Source organism: Pipistrellus kuhlii, unplaced genomic scaffold (genome assembly GCF_014108245.1).
Source record: "Pipistrellus kuhlii isolate mPipKuh1 unplaced genomic scaffold, mPipKuh1.p scaffold_m20_p_3, whole genome shotgun sequence".
Lineage (NCBI taxonomy): Eukaryota > Metazoa > Chordata > Mammalia > Chiroptera > Vespertilionidae > Pipistrellus > Pipistrellus kuhlii.
Genome location: NW_023425529.1, coordinates 85,305,491 through 85,323,437, shown reverse-complemented (window position 1 = coordinate 85,323,437; position 17,947 = coordinate 85,305,491). Strand labels below are relative to the sequence as shown.

General features: G+C 37.9%; 1 protein-coding gene across 1 annotated transcript in view; it reads right to left on the bottom strand.

Moving 5' to 3' along the window:
- The window catches only part of ATP8A2 (ATPase phospholipid transporting 8A2), a 556,427-nt gene that overhangs the window by 429,055 nt on the left and 109,425 nt on the right, over positions 1–17,947 (bottom strand). The window contains exons 7-13 of the mRNA XM_045588453.1: positions 15,465–15,538; positions 13,276–13,345; positions 11,751–11,878; positions 10,127–10,238; positions 7,924–8,089; positions 4,115–4,242; positions 2,738–2,815 (exon numbers count right to left, since the gene is read on the bottom strand). Of these exons, the coding sequence (XP_045444409.1) occupies positions 2,738–2,815; positions 4,115–4,242; positions 7,924–8,089; positions 10,127–10,238; positions 11,751–11,878; positions 13,276–13,345; positions 15,465–15,538 (756 nt within the window). The remainder of the gene's footprint in view (positions 1–2,737; positions 2,816–4,114; positions 4,243–7,923; positions 8,090–10,126; positions 10,239–11,750; positions 11,879–13,275; positions 13,346–15,464; positions 15,539–17,947) is intronic.

Below are 17,947 nucleotides of genomic sequence, written 5' to 3'. Positions count from 1 at the left end.
TTAATTTGCAAATTACTCTTTTATTAGATAGGAGGATTGGTTCTTTTTTTTTTTTTTAAGAATCATTGTATTTTTGTTTTCTAGTTGAATATTCATGGAGTAATTTAAGTAACAAAATTTGAGTACATATAATTTAGTACAGGGAACAAAAATAATTATAGGCATTGCCCAGAGTTTGTAAGATTATTATTTCTGTTTTTATTGTTGTTTTGCATAAGTGATTACAAGTTCAGAGACTAAATTGTAGGTCATTATTGCTCTTTATCTTTTTTTTTAATTTCTTTATTGGTTATGGTATCACATAATTGTCCTCATCCCCTTATTTCTATCCCAAACCCCTCCCCACGTATGTTCCTACCCCTCTGTTGTCCATGATCATTGGTTAGGCTTATATGCAGGCATACAAGTCCTATGGTTGATCTCTTCCCCTTTCCTCCACCTCCCCTGCCTTCCCTCTGAGGTTTGACATTCTGATCAATGCTTCCCTGTCACCGGGTCTGTTTTTGTTCTTCAGCTTATGGATTGGTTGTTTCTTATATATGCCCTGACCAGGGATAGAATCCACAACCCTGGCAAATCAGGACAATGCTCAACCAACTGAGCTACCCCACCAGGGCCCTTATATGTTTCTAAAGAGTGTTCACACTGTTGCTGGGTGCTGGATGTACTCCAGGGACCCTAAAGGGAAGTCATGTGTTACTGTTTTGTAAAAGAGGGTGAATAACATGAATTTCACTCTGTACTTTTTCTTAATTATACAATATTGCTATTTTTAAAGCAATAAAAGGCATTTAAGAAAGATTTTTTTTCAGAAAGATGATTAATGCTCCTAAATAAATATAAAATTATATAGAAATATAAAATTAGTATAATATAGATAATTAATACTTTATAAGTAAGTTTTATTAGAATCAGTCTTCTAATAAGGTATTTCTGCCTTGTTTTTAAAGATTAAATTAAAATATTAAAAAATGAAGATTTATAAGAAATTATCAAGATTTGCTATCACTTTGCCTACTGAATTTTAACTTAAAAGTTCCAATTCAAAACTACTTCACCATACAATTCCACTTAGGTATTTATCTGAAGACTTCCAAAACTAACTCAAAAACATATCTGCACCCTAACGTTCATGCAGCTTTATTTACAATAGCCAAGATATGGAAGCAACCTAAGCAATAGACAAATGAATAAAAGAAGTGGTACATAGTGGGGGGGAGGGTAGGAGAAACCATGGGAGGGTAAGGTCACATATGTAATACCTTAATCAATAAAGAAAAAAAGAAGATACAGACATTTAAAAACTGATCATTTAATTCCTGAGGCTAGACCAAAGTAATCAAATTATTTTTTAAAATTATTTTAAGAAAATCTGATTTTATCTGAATGTAAGAAAATATAAAATATAGAGATATATTACCTGCATATGCAGACATTTTAATTAGTGATGGGTCTATTCATGGATATAATTAACATGTATAACACAATATATCTGAGTACTATAGTAATAAAACAAATTAAATACAGTAATCTAACTTTAAGACTTGTACCTAGAGAAAGGTATATATTTTAAATAAATTTCCTTTTATAAATAAAAGAAAAGAAGTGGTACACATACTAGTATACATTGGAATATTACATTGGAATATAGTATACATTGGAATATCAGCCATAAAAATAATATCTTATAATTCTTCTTTCCATTTGTGACAGCCTGGATGGACCTAGAGGCTATTATGCTTAGTGAAATCAGTCAGAGAAAGAAAAACAAACATCATATGTGGATTCCACTTAAATGTGAAATCTAAAAAATAAATGAACAAATGAAACAGAAACAAACTCTTAAATACAGAGAACAAATCGGTGGTTGCCAGATGGGAGGTGGGTGGGTGGATGGGTGAAAAAAGGTGAAGGAATTAAGAAGTACCAATTGGCAGTTATAAAATAGTAATGGGGATCTAAGTTTAGCATAGGGAATACAGTGAATAATATTATAACTATGTGGATGGTATCAGATGAATCCTAGATTGAGCAGATTGATCACTTTGTAAGTTATATATATATGTCTAATCACTATGTTGTACACCAGAAATTAATATAATATTAAATGTGAACTGTAATTGAAAAATAAAGTAAAATTACTTCCCCATGCACCCAATAAGGATGTATAATTTCATACTAGTGCTTCTTGAGCACATTCAATCCTTTAGTTATTTAGGTCCAGTTCAATGGCATATACTGAGTACTATACAACCAATGAACACAGACAACATGGGGGTAAGGGCATGACTGGAGGGTGAGGGGGGGCAATGGGAGGATAAGGACACATATGTAATACCTTAATCAATAAAAAAGAATAAATGAATCTCCAATTATGAAGAAAAAAAATACCTACATGTTGTGTAGGGTTAAACAATACTGAGAATCTTAATCATTGTTTTCTCTACCATTTGTTCCTAACAATTTTAATAGTCCAACATAATATTGTACTGTATTTTTGTACTAAATTTTGTGCAGGTCCCTCCTAAGTGATAAGATATACACAAGCTCAAAAATGCAATTCAAAACTGATTAACACTTATATTTCATAATACTTTCAAATACTAGATAGCTCTTCAGATGTCAAAACCACATTCATATGGAAGTAATTTTGCAAAAATCTCTCCATGGTTCTTATAACACCAGTCTCCCCTCATACTCATGTCACCAATACCAAAGTTCCCAAAGAGGTTCTCACCTGACCAAGCTCTTCATTAAGGTTTGACGTCCTGGCCATAGCAGGAGTGTCATTTTCGATATAATACATATCTGTGTCCTGAGAGAGAGAGAGAGAGAAGGGGCTTTTCAGAAACTATATAACATTAATCCTTCATTTATAGACACTATAAATGCTAACTTTTAATTTTGGGTTAAAAATGCAGTGGCAGTTATTATAGAGAAGCACTGTGATACCATGAGAAAATATGGTATTTATATACAGAAGATTTGTTTTCAAAATGAGAATTTCATGACCTAGATTAACTCATATTCTAAGCTCAGCTAATACCCAATTTACAGGATTATTATGAGGATCAAATAAAAATGTACATAACCCCCTCTACCCTTTTCTAATATCTGGTGACAGAAGGAGACTTGACTTTGAATGGTAGGCACACAATGCAATATATAGATGATGTGTGTTATAGACTTGTACACTTGAAACTATATAATTTTATTAACCAATGTCACTCCAGTAAATTTAATAAAATTTTAAAGAATAATAATGAAAATTTAAAAAATATCCATGAAACCTGAGCTACATATACAGGCTGCTGAAGTCAAGAGCTTAATGTCAATGACAGTTCCTTAAAAATTCCACCTCTGCCCTAGCTGGTGTGGCTTATTGGATAGAGCGGCGGCCCATGTCTCCCATGGACTGAAGGTTCCCAGGTTAGATTCCGGGCAAGGGCAACGTATCTCAGTTGCAGGTCCGATCCCTTGCCCTGGTCAGGATGCATTCAGGAGGCAACCAATTGATGTGTCTCTCTCACATTGATGTTTCTCTCTCTGTCTCTCCCCCTCTTCTCCACTCTCTCTAAAAATCAATGGAAAAATATCCTCCAGTGATAATTAACAAAAATAAATAAATAAATACTTCCACTTTCATTCTTAACAATGGAATTCAAGTTTATTTACTGTCACCATGCATTTTTATATTTAATAAATACTGATATGGAAACAACTAAGAGGTCTTTCCTCAGCACTAGTGAAACTTCAAACATAAACAGTTATAGCCACTTCATTCCTGCTCACCCAGAAGACAAGCATCTGTTAAGCACTCTGCCTCCATTTTCTCACTGAATCCTTGTAAGAACCCTTTGAATAGGTTCAGATGCCCCAAGCCCATTTTATAGATCGGGGGGCTGAGGTGTTAGGTAACTAACTAGTCACTGCTATCACTGGCTCAGGGACACCTTTGCCAGAGATCCCTGGCCAAATCATAATCATAAACTAGTTAGTTATATTATTCTTTTCTGGAAGCTCAAGTGAATGGCTAAGGTTCTGAAAGAGCATTAGAAAGGAGTGGTTGGCATTTCTATAGTAGCTCAACTTTACACTCTGCTGTGATACTCACCCAGTTTATAAAAAGGGCTTGAGTATATTTCACAACCTCAAGAGTCACCAGCAAACTGATAGGGATAAGGTTGTTGTACAAGATGATGAATGTCAACAAGTTATATCCAAAATTATCTGAGCTTGTCTCTGTGGAAGAAAACCAGAACATCTGTTAGTTTCCACTAAGTTTCCTTTTATTTTATTATTTTGAAATTTCTCTAAAAGATGCTCACCAAAAAAATTTATTGGATTATGTATACATTTAGACATTGGAGTTAAAATGGTTATTGAGCACCTACTACATGCCACCAACTGTGAATACAAAGGCTACTAATATATAGTCCTGCCAAAATCGGTTTGGCTCAGTGAATAGAGCATTGGCCTGCGGACTGAAAGGTCCTGGGTTCGATTCCGGTCAAGGGCATGTAATTTGGTTGGGGACACATTTCCAGTAGGGGGTGTGCAAGAGGCAGCTGATCAATTATTCTCTCTCATCGATGTTTCTAACTCTCTATCCCTCTCTCTTCCTCTCTGTAAATATTAAATAAATAAATAAATAAATAAATAAATAAATAAATAAATAAAAAAAATGCACAGTCCTCTTCAATAAAGAACTGGATTCTAATGGGAGGTTGTGGGTAAGAGAGTAAACAAAAGCAGGCATGCTCCCCAATGTGACTGGAATCAGGTTACATTTGTTAAAGAGATATTCATAGGACATTGCAGAAGTGAGAACAGGAGATTTTTTTAAAATATATTTTATTGATTTTTTACAGAGAGGAAGAGAGAGGGACAGAGAGTTAGAAACATCGATGAGAGAGAATCACCAATCAGCAGCCTCTTGCACACCCCCTACTTGGGATGTGCCTGTAACCAAGGTACATGCCCTTGACCAGAATCGAACCTGGGACCTCCCAGTCCACAGGCCAATGCTCTATCTACTGAGCCAAACCGGTTTCGGCAAGAGATTTTTTTAATTTGAAGATATAGTCAACTGAAGATCTTCCAGAAGAATAGAGACTTCAGTCAAGTTTTGGAGGACAGAGAGCAGACAGCTAACAACAAAATGTTTTTTTAAAAAAAGAGGCTAGGCATTTTAAATGGTTGTAAGGAATATCTGCAACTCATTAAGGTATGATTATCTTTGGGACACGCCAAAGAATTGGTAAAATGAGGGTGGGGGGAGTGGAGTGTGAATAGGGAAAACAGGTGAAGAGAGAGAGGTAGGCAGAAGCTTTGAGTCCACTTATTAACCTGTTAACTGAGCGGGACCTATAAATATGTCAAACGTAAACAATACTGGGAACGGGTAGGACGTATAAATACGTCCTGGAAATATATGCTGCGCCCTGAGAGGGACGGTATATATTTTTTTGTAATCTTTATAATTCTTTGTAAAATTTATAATTTTTTAATTCGATGTTTCCATTTTTTTGTTGGTATTCTTTTCTATTTTTTTGTAATTTTGTATTTCCCTTTGTGCTTTATATATAAATAAACAAAAAAATATATAATTTATTTTAATTAAGTATAAATAATAATAATATGAAATTACGTCCTCCAGGTGTGACGTACTGACACGTCCTAGTGAAAGAGTACACACCCATTACAGGTTGCCTAATTAAAAAGAGAACTCCCCGGTTAACAGGTTAAAGATAAGAGTAGGAATGTCTTGATGTAACAAGACCCCTAAGAGATGAAACCCAAAGCAGTGTCAGGATCAGCTTGGGTAGGAGGAAGGACCAGGAGAGGGAAAATAGGGACAAGTTCTGTACATATCAAAAGGGGGAGTTCTTTGAACTGAGTCAAAACTCCATCAGTAACTGTGCAAATATGAAGTTTTATTGCATTTAACAGAGCTACTCAGACTTTACTATGAGAATTGAAAGGAATTTTTAGGGATAAAATAGGCAGGTTTGGGGAGTTTTAGGAATTAAGATGTCCATGGAAGAGAACAGCAGAGCTGCAAAGCTGGGGGCTTAGAGCTGCCAAAAGGCATACATTCACAAAATAAGGGGACTGGGAGCTGCCAAAAGGCATACATTTACAGAATAAGGGGACTGGGAGCTGCCAAAAGGCATACATTTACAGAATAAATGGAGAGAAAGCCACTCATTCACAGAATAAATGTGAAAGCCACAGGGAGTAGAAAAACGAAAGGGAGAAAAAGAAGGTGATCCCACATGGGGTTTGAGCTCTGAAGCTGTTATAGTGACCAATCAGGGGGGAATATAAACCTTAGGAAAGAGGGACTTAGTGGGTCTCTCTCTCCCTCCCCACAAGAGAATCTGTGCTTGTTTCCCATTAAATTTCCACCTTTCCTACACCACCTTTTGTTCATGGCTTCATTCTTCGAATCCACCTGGACAAGAAACTGGGAAATCACCTTTGCATCCTGCCCAGCAGAAAACAGTTTAATTTTCGTGTTTTAGAATAAAAGGCAGAAAGCATGTGGATGTGGAGAAAAGGGAACCCTCTTGCAACTGCTGGTGGGAATGCAGACTGGTGCAGCCACTGTGGAAGAGAGTATGGAGTTTCCTCAAAAAGTTAAAAAAGGAACTTCCATTTGACCCAATAATCCCACTTCTAGGACTATATCCAAAAAAAACCTAGAAAAACCAATCAGAAAGGATATATACACCCCTATGCTCATAGCAGCACAATTCACCATAGCTAAGATTTGGAAAGAAGCCTAAGTGCCCATCAGCAGATGAGTGGATTAAAAAACTGTGGTACATCTACACAATGGAATACTATGCCACTATAAAAAAGAAGGAACTTTTACCATTTGCAACAGCATGGATGGAGCTGGAGAACATTATGCTAAGAAAAATAAGCCAGTAGAAGAAAGAAAAATATCATATAATCTCACTCATATGTGGGTTATAATGATCAACATAATTTGATTAACTTGAATAGATCCAAAGACAAATGGCAGGGGGGTGGAGATTAGAGAGCAACCAAAGGACTTGTATGCATGCATATTAGCATAACCAATGGACACAGACAATGGGGTGGTGGGAGCTTGCTTAGAGTGGGAATGGCTGGGGGAGGGGAAGTCAATTGGGGAAAAAGGAGACATATGTAAAACTTTAGACAATAATTAGAAAAAGACAATATAGTTACATATTTTTATCCTTTCTTTTGGATTTAAAAACATGATGGCAAAACATCATTATATAAAATTACATTGTTGGACTTTTTTATAAAGATGTAATATATATGAGAGCACAGAGGAGTGAGGAGAGAATGAAGCTACATGAAGCAAAGAAATGACAAAAGCTGATAACTCAAATCCACAGGGAGAAATGAAGTAAGTAGGTGAATGTAAAATAAATGCATAAGTTTATTTCCTTTATTGCTTTCTGCTTCTTTAAAAGGTACAAGATTATATAAGTCAGTAATTACAACACCGTAATTGGGTTGATAGGAAGATGCAATATATGACAAAAATAGCATAATGCAGGGGAGGAGACAAATTTATTATATATTAAAGGAAATTTTCTATAATGTACTGAAATTATATTAGTACTAATCTGAAGTAGATGCTAATAAATTAAGGCATACATTATAATCCCTAGAACAACCCTAAGAAAATAACTTTAAAAAAATAGTTAAAAATAATCATTTGAATATAAAACAATCCCCAAATGCATCCCTCTTCACTTCATTACATGACTCCCAATCTTTCAATTCTCCTTGAAAAGCTACCATTATACAGAGTAGCCAAAGAGCAGAAAAAGATGGCACGGCCACCACACATGTGCTTAGAAATATTTCCAAAAACGTTTTGTCCTATTTCAACAAGCAATCCATCCCAACACTTACCCAACTTCTTGATGTACCAGTTTCTTCCACCTTGAGACCCATTCCAGTACAGGGCCCCTGCTGAGCTCACCAAGGCCATGACCAACAGGATGCCAAACAACACCAGAATCTGCACATTGGTCACTTTCTCAACATTCGATCTCTTGAGAGGAGCTTTGGTGGAATTCTGTACAACAGCATTTAAAGTCCGTGAGGATCACAGAACACACTCAGGGGCAAGGATTGGGGAGAAAGGGAGGTAAGTTATACAAATTCTACTCATAAAAAGTAAAAGACTATATTTTTGCCAAATAACCAATGAAATTCTTAAAATGTACCATATTCCTGAATCAGCAGCAAGTTTTATTTTTTATTTATTTATTTATTTATTTATTTATTTATTTATTTTGCTTTTAGGTGGTGTTTGTTTGAAAAAAAAACTGATTTAAATCCTTTATTATTGAAAGTATTACAATGTCTCCTTTTTCCCCCATGACCTCTCCCCACCCACTCCTGCCCCCCAGCACAGGCCCTCACCCCCCCACTGTCTGGGTCCATTGGATTTGCTTATATGCATGCATATAAGTCTGTTTTAAATAAAGATGACAAAAGACACATTCTATCATTTTCAAGAACACATTTCAACTCTACTTATTTCAGTCAAATTTAAAGTAATCAGAATATTGTTAATTCAAGAGAAACTTAAATATTTGATATTGCAAAACTTTGGAATTTTCAAAGTAATAACATAGCTCTATAATTAATAGGCAAAGATAAAATGTGAAAGTACATATTTAATTGAGAAAAAGACATACAAACACATACATATCAATAATGTAAAATAGAACATCAAAAGGTGTCAAAATAAATGGAGGGGCAGATAATTCATTTGGAAAATTGAAGAAGAAACAAGCAGGAAAAGTCAGGAAAGCTCTAATAGCCAGAAGAAATTTCAATGGAGACCTGAATCATAAACAGAATATAAACAGGAAGATAAAACAAAAGCATAAAATTAACTCAACATCTGTAAATGTAATAGTTGGGTTTCTCACTGCTGCTGGAGAAGGCAGCACAGCTAAAACAGAGGCCAGTGTTGGGAAGTGAGTTTAGACATATTCATTAAAGCCAGATTCAAGGACCACTGCACATCAGGTGGAAATTTTGGAACTATACTTCTCAGCAGTGGAAAACTCAGTAGAACTATTTGCACTAGACAGTTATGCACCTAAAGTCGTTTTATTAAAAATTTTCTGAAGGTAAATGTGGTAGGTAGAATAATGACCCCTACAATGATATCTATATCCTAAATACAGGCCCAATGCATGAAATTCGTGCAAGGGCCTGGGCCCCGGCCCCACCCACCGTGGCCATGGCCAGTGGCCTCTGCTGCCTCTGCCTTGTCCCTGCCACCGCAGCTTTGTCCAGAAGGAAGAACGTCCGGAAGGACATCTAGTATCATATTTTTGCTATATGAAGTATAAAAATTAGTTCAAAAATAACTGATTTAAATTAATGAATTCAATTAAATAAGACAATTTACTATACAATCCTAATTAATGGTGGTGAGGAGCAGAAGTAGTGAGAGAAATAAGGAGAGAACAAGTCCCTGCTTAGGTCCAAAGCTGATTGTCCCCTAAATCCAGAAAACAAAAACATTGATATTTCAAGCAGGGGGTAACAAATATCTATACTAATAAAAGCCATCATGTCATCATAAGATGGCCACCCTCAAGTCATCACAAGATGGCCACCACAAGATGGCCAGCAGGGGAGGGAAGTTGGGGGTGACCAGGCCTGCATGGAAGACTGGTCGATCTGGTCGGCAGGGGAGCAGTTAAGCATCGATTAGGCTGGCAGGGGAATAGTTAGGGTTGATCATGCTGGCAGGCAGAAATGGTTAGGGGCAATCAGGCAGGCAATCAGGTTGGGAGCCAGCAGTCTCGGATTGTGAGAGGGATGTCCCAGATTGGAAAGGGTGCAGGCTGGGCTGAGGGACAGACCTCTAGTGTATGGGCCTCTAGTATGATATACTAACAGAAATCTATGAGAAACTACCTAAAAAAAACAAAATAAAGGCACTTCCTTTCAAAATTTAAGCTCACAAACTCAAGCTTCCTAAATACAACATCTGCATTTCTACTCTTTTTTTTTTCCATAAAAACAGCAATTAAAAAAAAAAAAAAAAGACTAAAATCAGCATGTTTTTCAACAAAGAATGTTTTACCTGCATGAGTTTGGTGTCATGTCCAGTGTAAACAACTATGCCAAAGACCCACTGAGTGTTTCGAAGCTGTGTACCTCTTAATAAGATCTGGTCAGGCCCAAGGGAAACAGAGCTAAAAATAGGAAACAGCATTTGTATTCAATGGTAGTCTGACAAATGAGCATGAGCTGTCCTCTTAAACATAAATCCATGATAATCAAATGTTTTCTTTACTCAAATTTGAACTATTTCACTGAGACAATAAAGGTTACCATTGGCTTAACCTACAAAAGAGAGAGAGAGAGAGAGAGAGAGAGAGAGAGAGAGAGAGAGAGAGAGAGAGAGAGAGAGAGAGAGAGAGAGAGAGAGAGAGAGAGAGAGAGAGGAAGGGAGGAGAGGAAGGGAGGAAGGGAGGAAGGGAGGGAGGGAGAGAGGGAGGGAGGGAGGGAGGGAGAGAGAGAGAGAGAGAGAGAAGAGAGAGAGAGAGAGAGAGAGAGAAGAAGAAGAAGAAGAAGAAGAAGAAGAAGAAGAAGAAGAAGACCCAGAAGAAAGGTTTCTCTTATCCATTCATCACTACAAAAATATTTTTTTTTGCCTATAAAATGTTAGAGTGAATTGTATCTCTTATAATCTTGTTATGAAACTCAACTCCAAAAAAAAAAGAGAGAGAGAAAAGAAATGTTAAAATAACCAGAAATTTATATTATAGTCTATTATAGGGGGGGGGGGGGAAGCTATAATATTAAATTTGTCAAGAACAACTTAATGATTAGATAAAAGACTGAGTGGTAATTTAGACACTCAAAATGGGAGCCTGTGGACCGGCTCTGCACACTAAATGAAAACCAAGAAAGTAGGCACATATGGATGTTATGGTTATTCTGGGTTGATTACCAGATCAGGTTCTTCTCTATGGGCCTCTTCAAAATATATAGGTGGGAAGCAGTGACAAAAGCATGCAGATTAAAGATGGGCAGAAGGTAGAAACTGCACCCCAACATAATGACAAAAAATGATTCTCCAACAAGAAAATAATGCCAAGAGAACAAAGACAACAGAATATAGACAACAGTGACTGTTTTAAAGGAAGACTAATTGTTCTTCCTTTCATTTAACTTTCAAAAAACAAATGCTACTTTAAAGAATGCTAGTAAATAAATAAATAAGTAAATAAATAAATAAAACAGCTTCTCTAATAAATATCAGATTTCATACACTCAGACACCTCCCTTCTGCTTTTCTGGATAATTTTATGCAGCCAAAACCTTTCCTCCCTGGCAGGTAGTACACACAGAAAGAACAGGCAGGTGTTCTGAACATCATTTCAGACCCTCTGGCTATTTTTTTTCTTAGCAAAAATCAGTTATTTCATTAAATTTAAGCAATGGTTTAAAATCTATTAAAACAGTTTCAAAAGGTCAGTCTCTCATATCTACAGTAAACATGAAGAAATCTCACTGTTTTGAGATATTATGAAGCCAGAAAACAAACTAATATTTTCCAAAGCTTCAGTAGTTCTTAGTCCCATAAAAAATTTTTAAAAAAATAAAAAGAGGAAGAAGGAGGAGAAGGAGGTGGAGGAGGAGGAGGAGGAGGAGGAGGAGGAGGAGGAGGAGGAGGAGGAGGAGGAGGGGGAAAGTGATACCTTTTTCCATCTAAATTCAAGTTTCCAGTAAAGTCATAGAGATGCCGGTTGGGCCCTTCACATTCTACATTTCCCGATAACTTCATCAATATTTCCCTTGTTTGCATATCAGCAGTGCAATTCAAACCCTAAAATGTTCAATCAAAAGAGGAAATTGATTACAGTCTTTCAGATTTACGGGTAGCGTTCCACATCCCATTGTTAATCTAAAGAAAATTATAGCCGAAACCAGTTTGGCTCAGTGGTAGAGCATCGGTCTGCGAACTGAAAAGTCCCAGGTTCGATTCCGGTCAAGGGCATGTACCTTGGTTGCGGGCACATCCCCAGTAGAGGGTGTGCAAGAGGCAGCTGGTCGATGTTTCTCTCTCATCGACGTTTCTAGCTCTCTATCCCTCTCCCTTCTTCTCTGTAAAAACTCAATAAAATATATTTTTTTAAAAAAAAAAGGGAAAAAAGAAAATGATGAATACTATAACATATATCAAAAAAAAAAAAAAAAAGAAATCAAGCTATCAGCCCATGAGATCGGCCTTACAGGTAGCTTTGTTTCCTTTTCTTTCTTTGTTTTTCTTCTCTCTTCTCTTCTCTTCTCTTCTCTTCTCTTCTCTTCTCTTCTCTTCTCTCTCTCTCTCTCTCTCTCTCTCTCTCTCTCTCTCTCTCTCTTTCTTCTTTTCTCTCTCTCTCTCTCTCTCTCTCTTTTTTTTACAGACAGAAGCCTAATACAAAAGCATCAATGAAGCACAAAGTTAAGGTTCCACCATTGTGCTGGAAACATCCATGTTTGGCAGCAGTTCATATGCTCAAACAACTTCCAGAAAAGCATATTTAATTAGCTGTACTCTAATACCAGTCATAAACATAGAACAAAGCACCCCTTTGATACAGTATGATACTAGACCCAGTAACTCTTCCTTAAACAGGAAAAAAAAAAAAAGTCTAAATCAAATATTTGAGGTAGAAAAGAAAGATATGTGGACAGAATTAACAAATTCAACTTTATGCAGCATAAAATTTAAGTGTCAAATGTTTCAAATGTTTATTATGTTAAAAACTATTCTTCATTCTAGAATTTTAAAATATGGTAAGAATATATTTCTTTAAAGTTGAAGTTTGTGTCTTATAACTCACTCTCTATAATTAGAATCTCAATTAAAACAATGGAAAGGATAGTACCATCGTTTGTCTAACTTCATCTCTCCCATCCACCCCGCTGCTCAACCCAGCAGAGGCTCTCTCTGCCCACAGACACTACCAGGCAGCAAGTGCAGTGAGATCTAAGCTAGCGCACGATACCCTTCCTGACCCAAACTTGGGTGAAGCCACTTTTTTAGCTCTGCCATCACTTATAGGGAGTTCCCTTTACATTGAAAGGCATATTCTCCCCACAGTTTCCATTAGGGTTAAGACGTAACCTTTTGTGACAGAACACATTTTTCCTCTAGAAAAAGCACTGACTGGTACCTGTGGGGATCAGATTTGCCATATGAGCCTCCATAACAACACAAGTCATAAAAGGTAACTTTACCTGACGTATTTTAAGGTTCGTCTCCCCATCTAGATTAGCTGTTTCAACGTAACACATTGCCTGAGGTTCACTAAGGAAAGAGAAAAGAAGCCAAAGTTTAGTAAGGTCCCCTCCACAAATCCATAGCTAAAAATAAGTCTATTATAGGAACTATTATACGTCTGCTGACCAGCCCTTCAAAATAGTGTTACAAATGACCCTTGGACATTCCTAGGAGTTAGGGCACCAACACCCACTCTTCTGCACAGTAGAAAATACAAGCTTAACTTTGGAGTCCCCCCAAATTTATCTACTCCCAGTTGTCCCTTGGTATCTACAGATAATTGGTTCCAGGACCCCCATACCAAAACCGTGGATATTCAAGTCCCTATATAAAATGGCCATAGACAAATGCATACAGTGGACTCTGTGCATCCTCAGACTCCCAATCCCGGGTGGAAAACAAAACAGGTATCTAATGAAAAATCTTCAATAAGCAAGTGGGCCCACACACTTCAAACCTGTGTTGTTCAAGGGTCAACTGCACAAGCAACCACTTTAGTAGTAGTAATTAGTAGAAAGAAAAACACTCATCTTTATAACACTGATACAAGTGGTCTGCTCTTATGGGTCCCACAAAGGCTGCTTGACCTCAAGTAACAGAAATAGCTGAGGGTAAATGAGAAGGGGAGGGGCAGGTTAGGGCAAACGTGATGTTCCATGACCCTGACAGTCTGAGACCTGGTCTGCTCCTCCTGACCAAAAGTGCCTCCCCTGACACAGCCAGTACAAACCCATCTGTTCAAGAAAATCATAGCTCAAAGGGCTCAGGAACCAAGACACAGGCTTGGCAAGCCTTTTCTGCCCTGCACATTCCACTTTGCCCACAGGCAACTTTTTAATCAAAGCACCTAATTTGAAAGACAGAAAACTCAAAGAATAAAATTAATCAGAACAGCTAACACTTCCAAATCTTTGGGTTTCAGTGGCACAGTTAATAGCTAAGAGAATGGACTCTGCCACCCACCAGCTAAGTTAAAATCTCTTGGCACAACCTTTATTGGCTACATGATTCCAACCAGTTGTTCAATCTCTCTGCTTCTCTGCTTTTTCCGTATAAAGTAAGGATATCAAGGGTTTCTGGGAAGATTAAATGGAACAATGTGCTCAGCGGGCTACTTGGCACACAGTACAGACCCAAACACTAATGACCACCTGAAAACATGAGGTCAGCTCAGAGAAACAATCTCATATTCCAACCAGGCTTCCTGAGGGCCACACCAAAATGCTGGTCCCAAACTACCAAATGACCCACATTTTATGGAGAGTTTCTTTGTAACCAATGAGTAGGATCAAGCATGAATGCTGTCCCATGTACAGGGTGCTTTAACCATCTGTGGCAGAGGGTCTAGTTTTAAACCTATGCTCTCAACCAGAAAGTTCATGTTAAGACTTAAAATCTCATGTGTGATCATATCCAATAAAAGAAACACTGTCTATAACCAAAGAAAATCAAACTGTGTGAGCATCTATGATTTCCAACAGAAATATAGGAACTTTCAGTTTTCACATCATATCCTTTAATCTTGAATTCAAGAGTAAAAGTCTATTCTTATTCAAATTTTGGTATTCTTTCTTTGATATATAATCGTGTCAAGCCAAAGAAAAGTCAAGAACTGTGTTGCTCACTCTTTACACCACAAGTTATGATAACTTTCTAGTACAGAACTGCCTAGAAAACATGGCAATGATACTTGAGCAGCAAGGGAACAAAATGTGGACAATGAGGAGGAAGCACCACCTGCTGGTCATGTCAAAGCTGAGAAAATGCCTGCAGTTCTCTGAATAGTTTATAAAGGAAGGCATTGGGCTCTCCTGTGGCTGTACCCATCAGGAGAGGGGATGTGACGTTTCAGACAGGCTGCCACCTGGAGGTCACTGGAGGGATCACTCTATTATCTTGAATGTCTTCCTACAATAAGGAATAGCCCAGAATAGCCATGAGGGTAAATGAATTGATAGAGAAAGATAATTTAGGATTAAGGCAGGAAAGAGTGAATGACAGGCAATTGAAGAATAGGCCAGAAAGAGAAAGTTGGTGACTTTGGATGGAAGGGAAAGGGTGGCTGGAGAAGTCAGCAGATATCATTTTATATTTTATTGTTCTTGACATTTATTTCAAAAACTGTGCTCACTATAGCACCCCTGACCTGGAGGATAGCAGGATCGTGTCTGCTGGAAGATACTGCCCATTGACGACCTTCACAATGTCTCCCACTGTCACCTAGAAAACCAGGGACAAGGACAGAGAAGCATGAAAGAAAAGAAAGCACAAATGGTGATAAAGCCGGTTAAATATTTGAAGAAAAAAATTACTGTATAACTATGCCATTAAGTTTAAGATGAAGAAGCCCAAATTATTTTTCTTGATAAGAACAAAAGGAAAATCTTTCAATACAGACAAATAGTACTATTGCCTCTTTTCAATGATGCTAATTGAAAAGAAAAGAAAGGGATGGCGGACAAAGATGAGTCAGAACTATCAAGGTCTCATTTCTTTACAATTATTCATCCACTTATAAATTCCATGGCTGGATGCAGTCGGGGAGACTGGTTAAGTGCACAGTTCTGAATTCAAATCCCCCAGCTGTTAGTACTCCTTACCAGCTAAGAGTAACCTTGAACTAGTCCTGTAAAGTTTGTGAGCTTTAGTTTTCTCAGCTATGTAACGAAATCAACAGCACTTATTTCATGGGTTATGGGGAGGATCAATTGAGTTAACACATGTAAATGTCTCCACTTTACAAATGGAAAAACTGAGGCTCAAAGTGAAATCATTTGATCAAGGTCAGACAACCAAGATTCAAAGCTGAATAATGTGGCCAGTGGTATGATTAAAAAACATACTAAATACACTCATGAACAGTCCATCTAAAAGGTCCCCTGGAAACATGCCTCATAAAATAGAGAAGATTTGTATAGCCCAAGATATCGCCAGAAAAATCATCATGGCCAAAGTCAGAGGCCACCTTGGGAAACAGACTCCACTGGACAGAAGACCCCAAGCCATAGAAACAGGCCCCAGTCTGTAGAAAATGACTGTGCCTATAAATCCTTTAAATCACATCATATTTGCAGCTGGCAGGATGGAATGTGGGCTCTCACGTCAGGTAGGCCTAGGCTCAAATTCCAGTTTCACAGGGAAAACCACCACTGGCTTTGTAGGGCTGATGTAGGTCTAAGGAAGTGAATGGGAGCACCTGGCATGAGGCAGGCACATGCTCTGTGTTGGTCTCTGCCAGCATGCGTGTAGGTGAGTGGGCTCGGAGTATGACTGTAAAGACGGGCAGAATTCTCTGATGGCACAAGAAGAAAGGCCATTCCTAGTATATTATTCAATAGCAATTCACAACTCAAAGTGGGCACTATGCTTTCTGTTCTTATTCTAACCCATGTTACTATTCTCATAGAAATTAAGAATTTCACATAACACAATACTTGTGAAAAACTACTGGATCTTGCAAGCTGGGAGAATGGCCCTAGCAGGGGCCTACATCTGATTTTCGATAATACAAAGGAGGGTTTACTGAAAGGTGTCCTGTGAGTGCTCTGAATTGCTTATCACAGTGTGCGGGGAGGTCTAAGGAATCAGGCTCAAGGGTGGTATAACTCAAATTCTACCGGCTGTGTGTAACCTTGTGTAAATTTGTTAAAAAAAAAAAAAAAAAAAAAAAAAAAAGGCTGTGAATTTTTTTAATTCAAAGTGGGAGGACAAGGAAAATTATGGCTTTCTCTGATCTTTATTACTGAAATTCAGACACAATTATCTCTCAGTAGCATAGTACTAAGAAGTTGCACATACATTAAATATTACTTACTTAGAAATTTGTTTGAAATGCTTTCTAGTTGGTGTGCTTATGCCTGATTACCACATCAGGATATTAAACTACCTAAATCAAGAAGGCTTAAGGTGAAAAGAGATACACACACCCAAGGTCCCTGAATTCACTCTAGCCTCAGGGGATTTCTCAATTTGAAAAATAAGCCCAAAAGTCTCAAAATCAACCGAAGTTGTCAAGACCCACCCCAGAGCTACCTCTCAGCATTTACCAATGGTTCAGCCACAGCTTGTGGATCGCTGACCTGAGCAGAGCCCTGGCAGTTCCAGTTAGTGGGCATTGCTTTGGGAAGCTTAAAGCAAGCCAGTCCCATTGTGCCTGCACATCTGGCACTGTTACCACTGCCCTGTCATCACCAGTCCTCTCATCCTATTCTGAGCAGTTCTGAAGATATGCCTGGGTTTCCAGTGCCCTATGACTTAAACTGGTTACCTCCTGCTCATCCTTCAAGAGGGCTCATGAGCATCTCTTAAGGAAAGCTGTTCCTGACACACCCCACACACATACACAAGGTGTCCCCAGAGTTCAGCTAAACACTGCCAGCTGTTTAGCTGCCTATAACTTCACCACACCAGTGGTTCTGCAGTGTGCTCCCAAACCAGCAGCATCAGCCTCACCTAGAAACTTGCTAAAATTGCAAATTCCAGCCCAGCTGGTATAGCTCAGTGATTGAACGTCCATCTATGAACCAAAAAGTCACGTTTTGATTCCTGGTCAGGGCACATGCCCAGATTGTGGGCTCAATCCCCAGTGCAAGAGGCAGCCAATAAATGATTCTCTCTCATCATTGATGT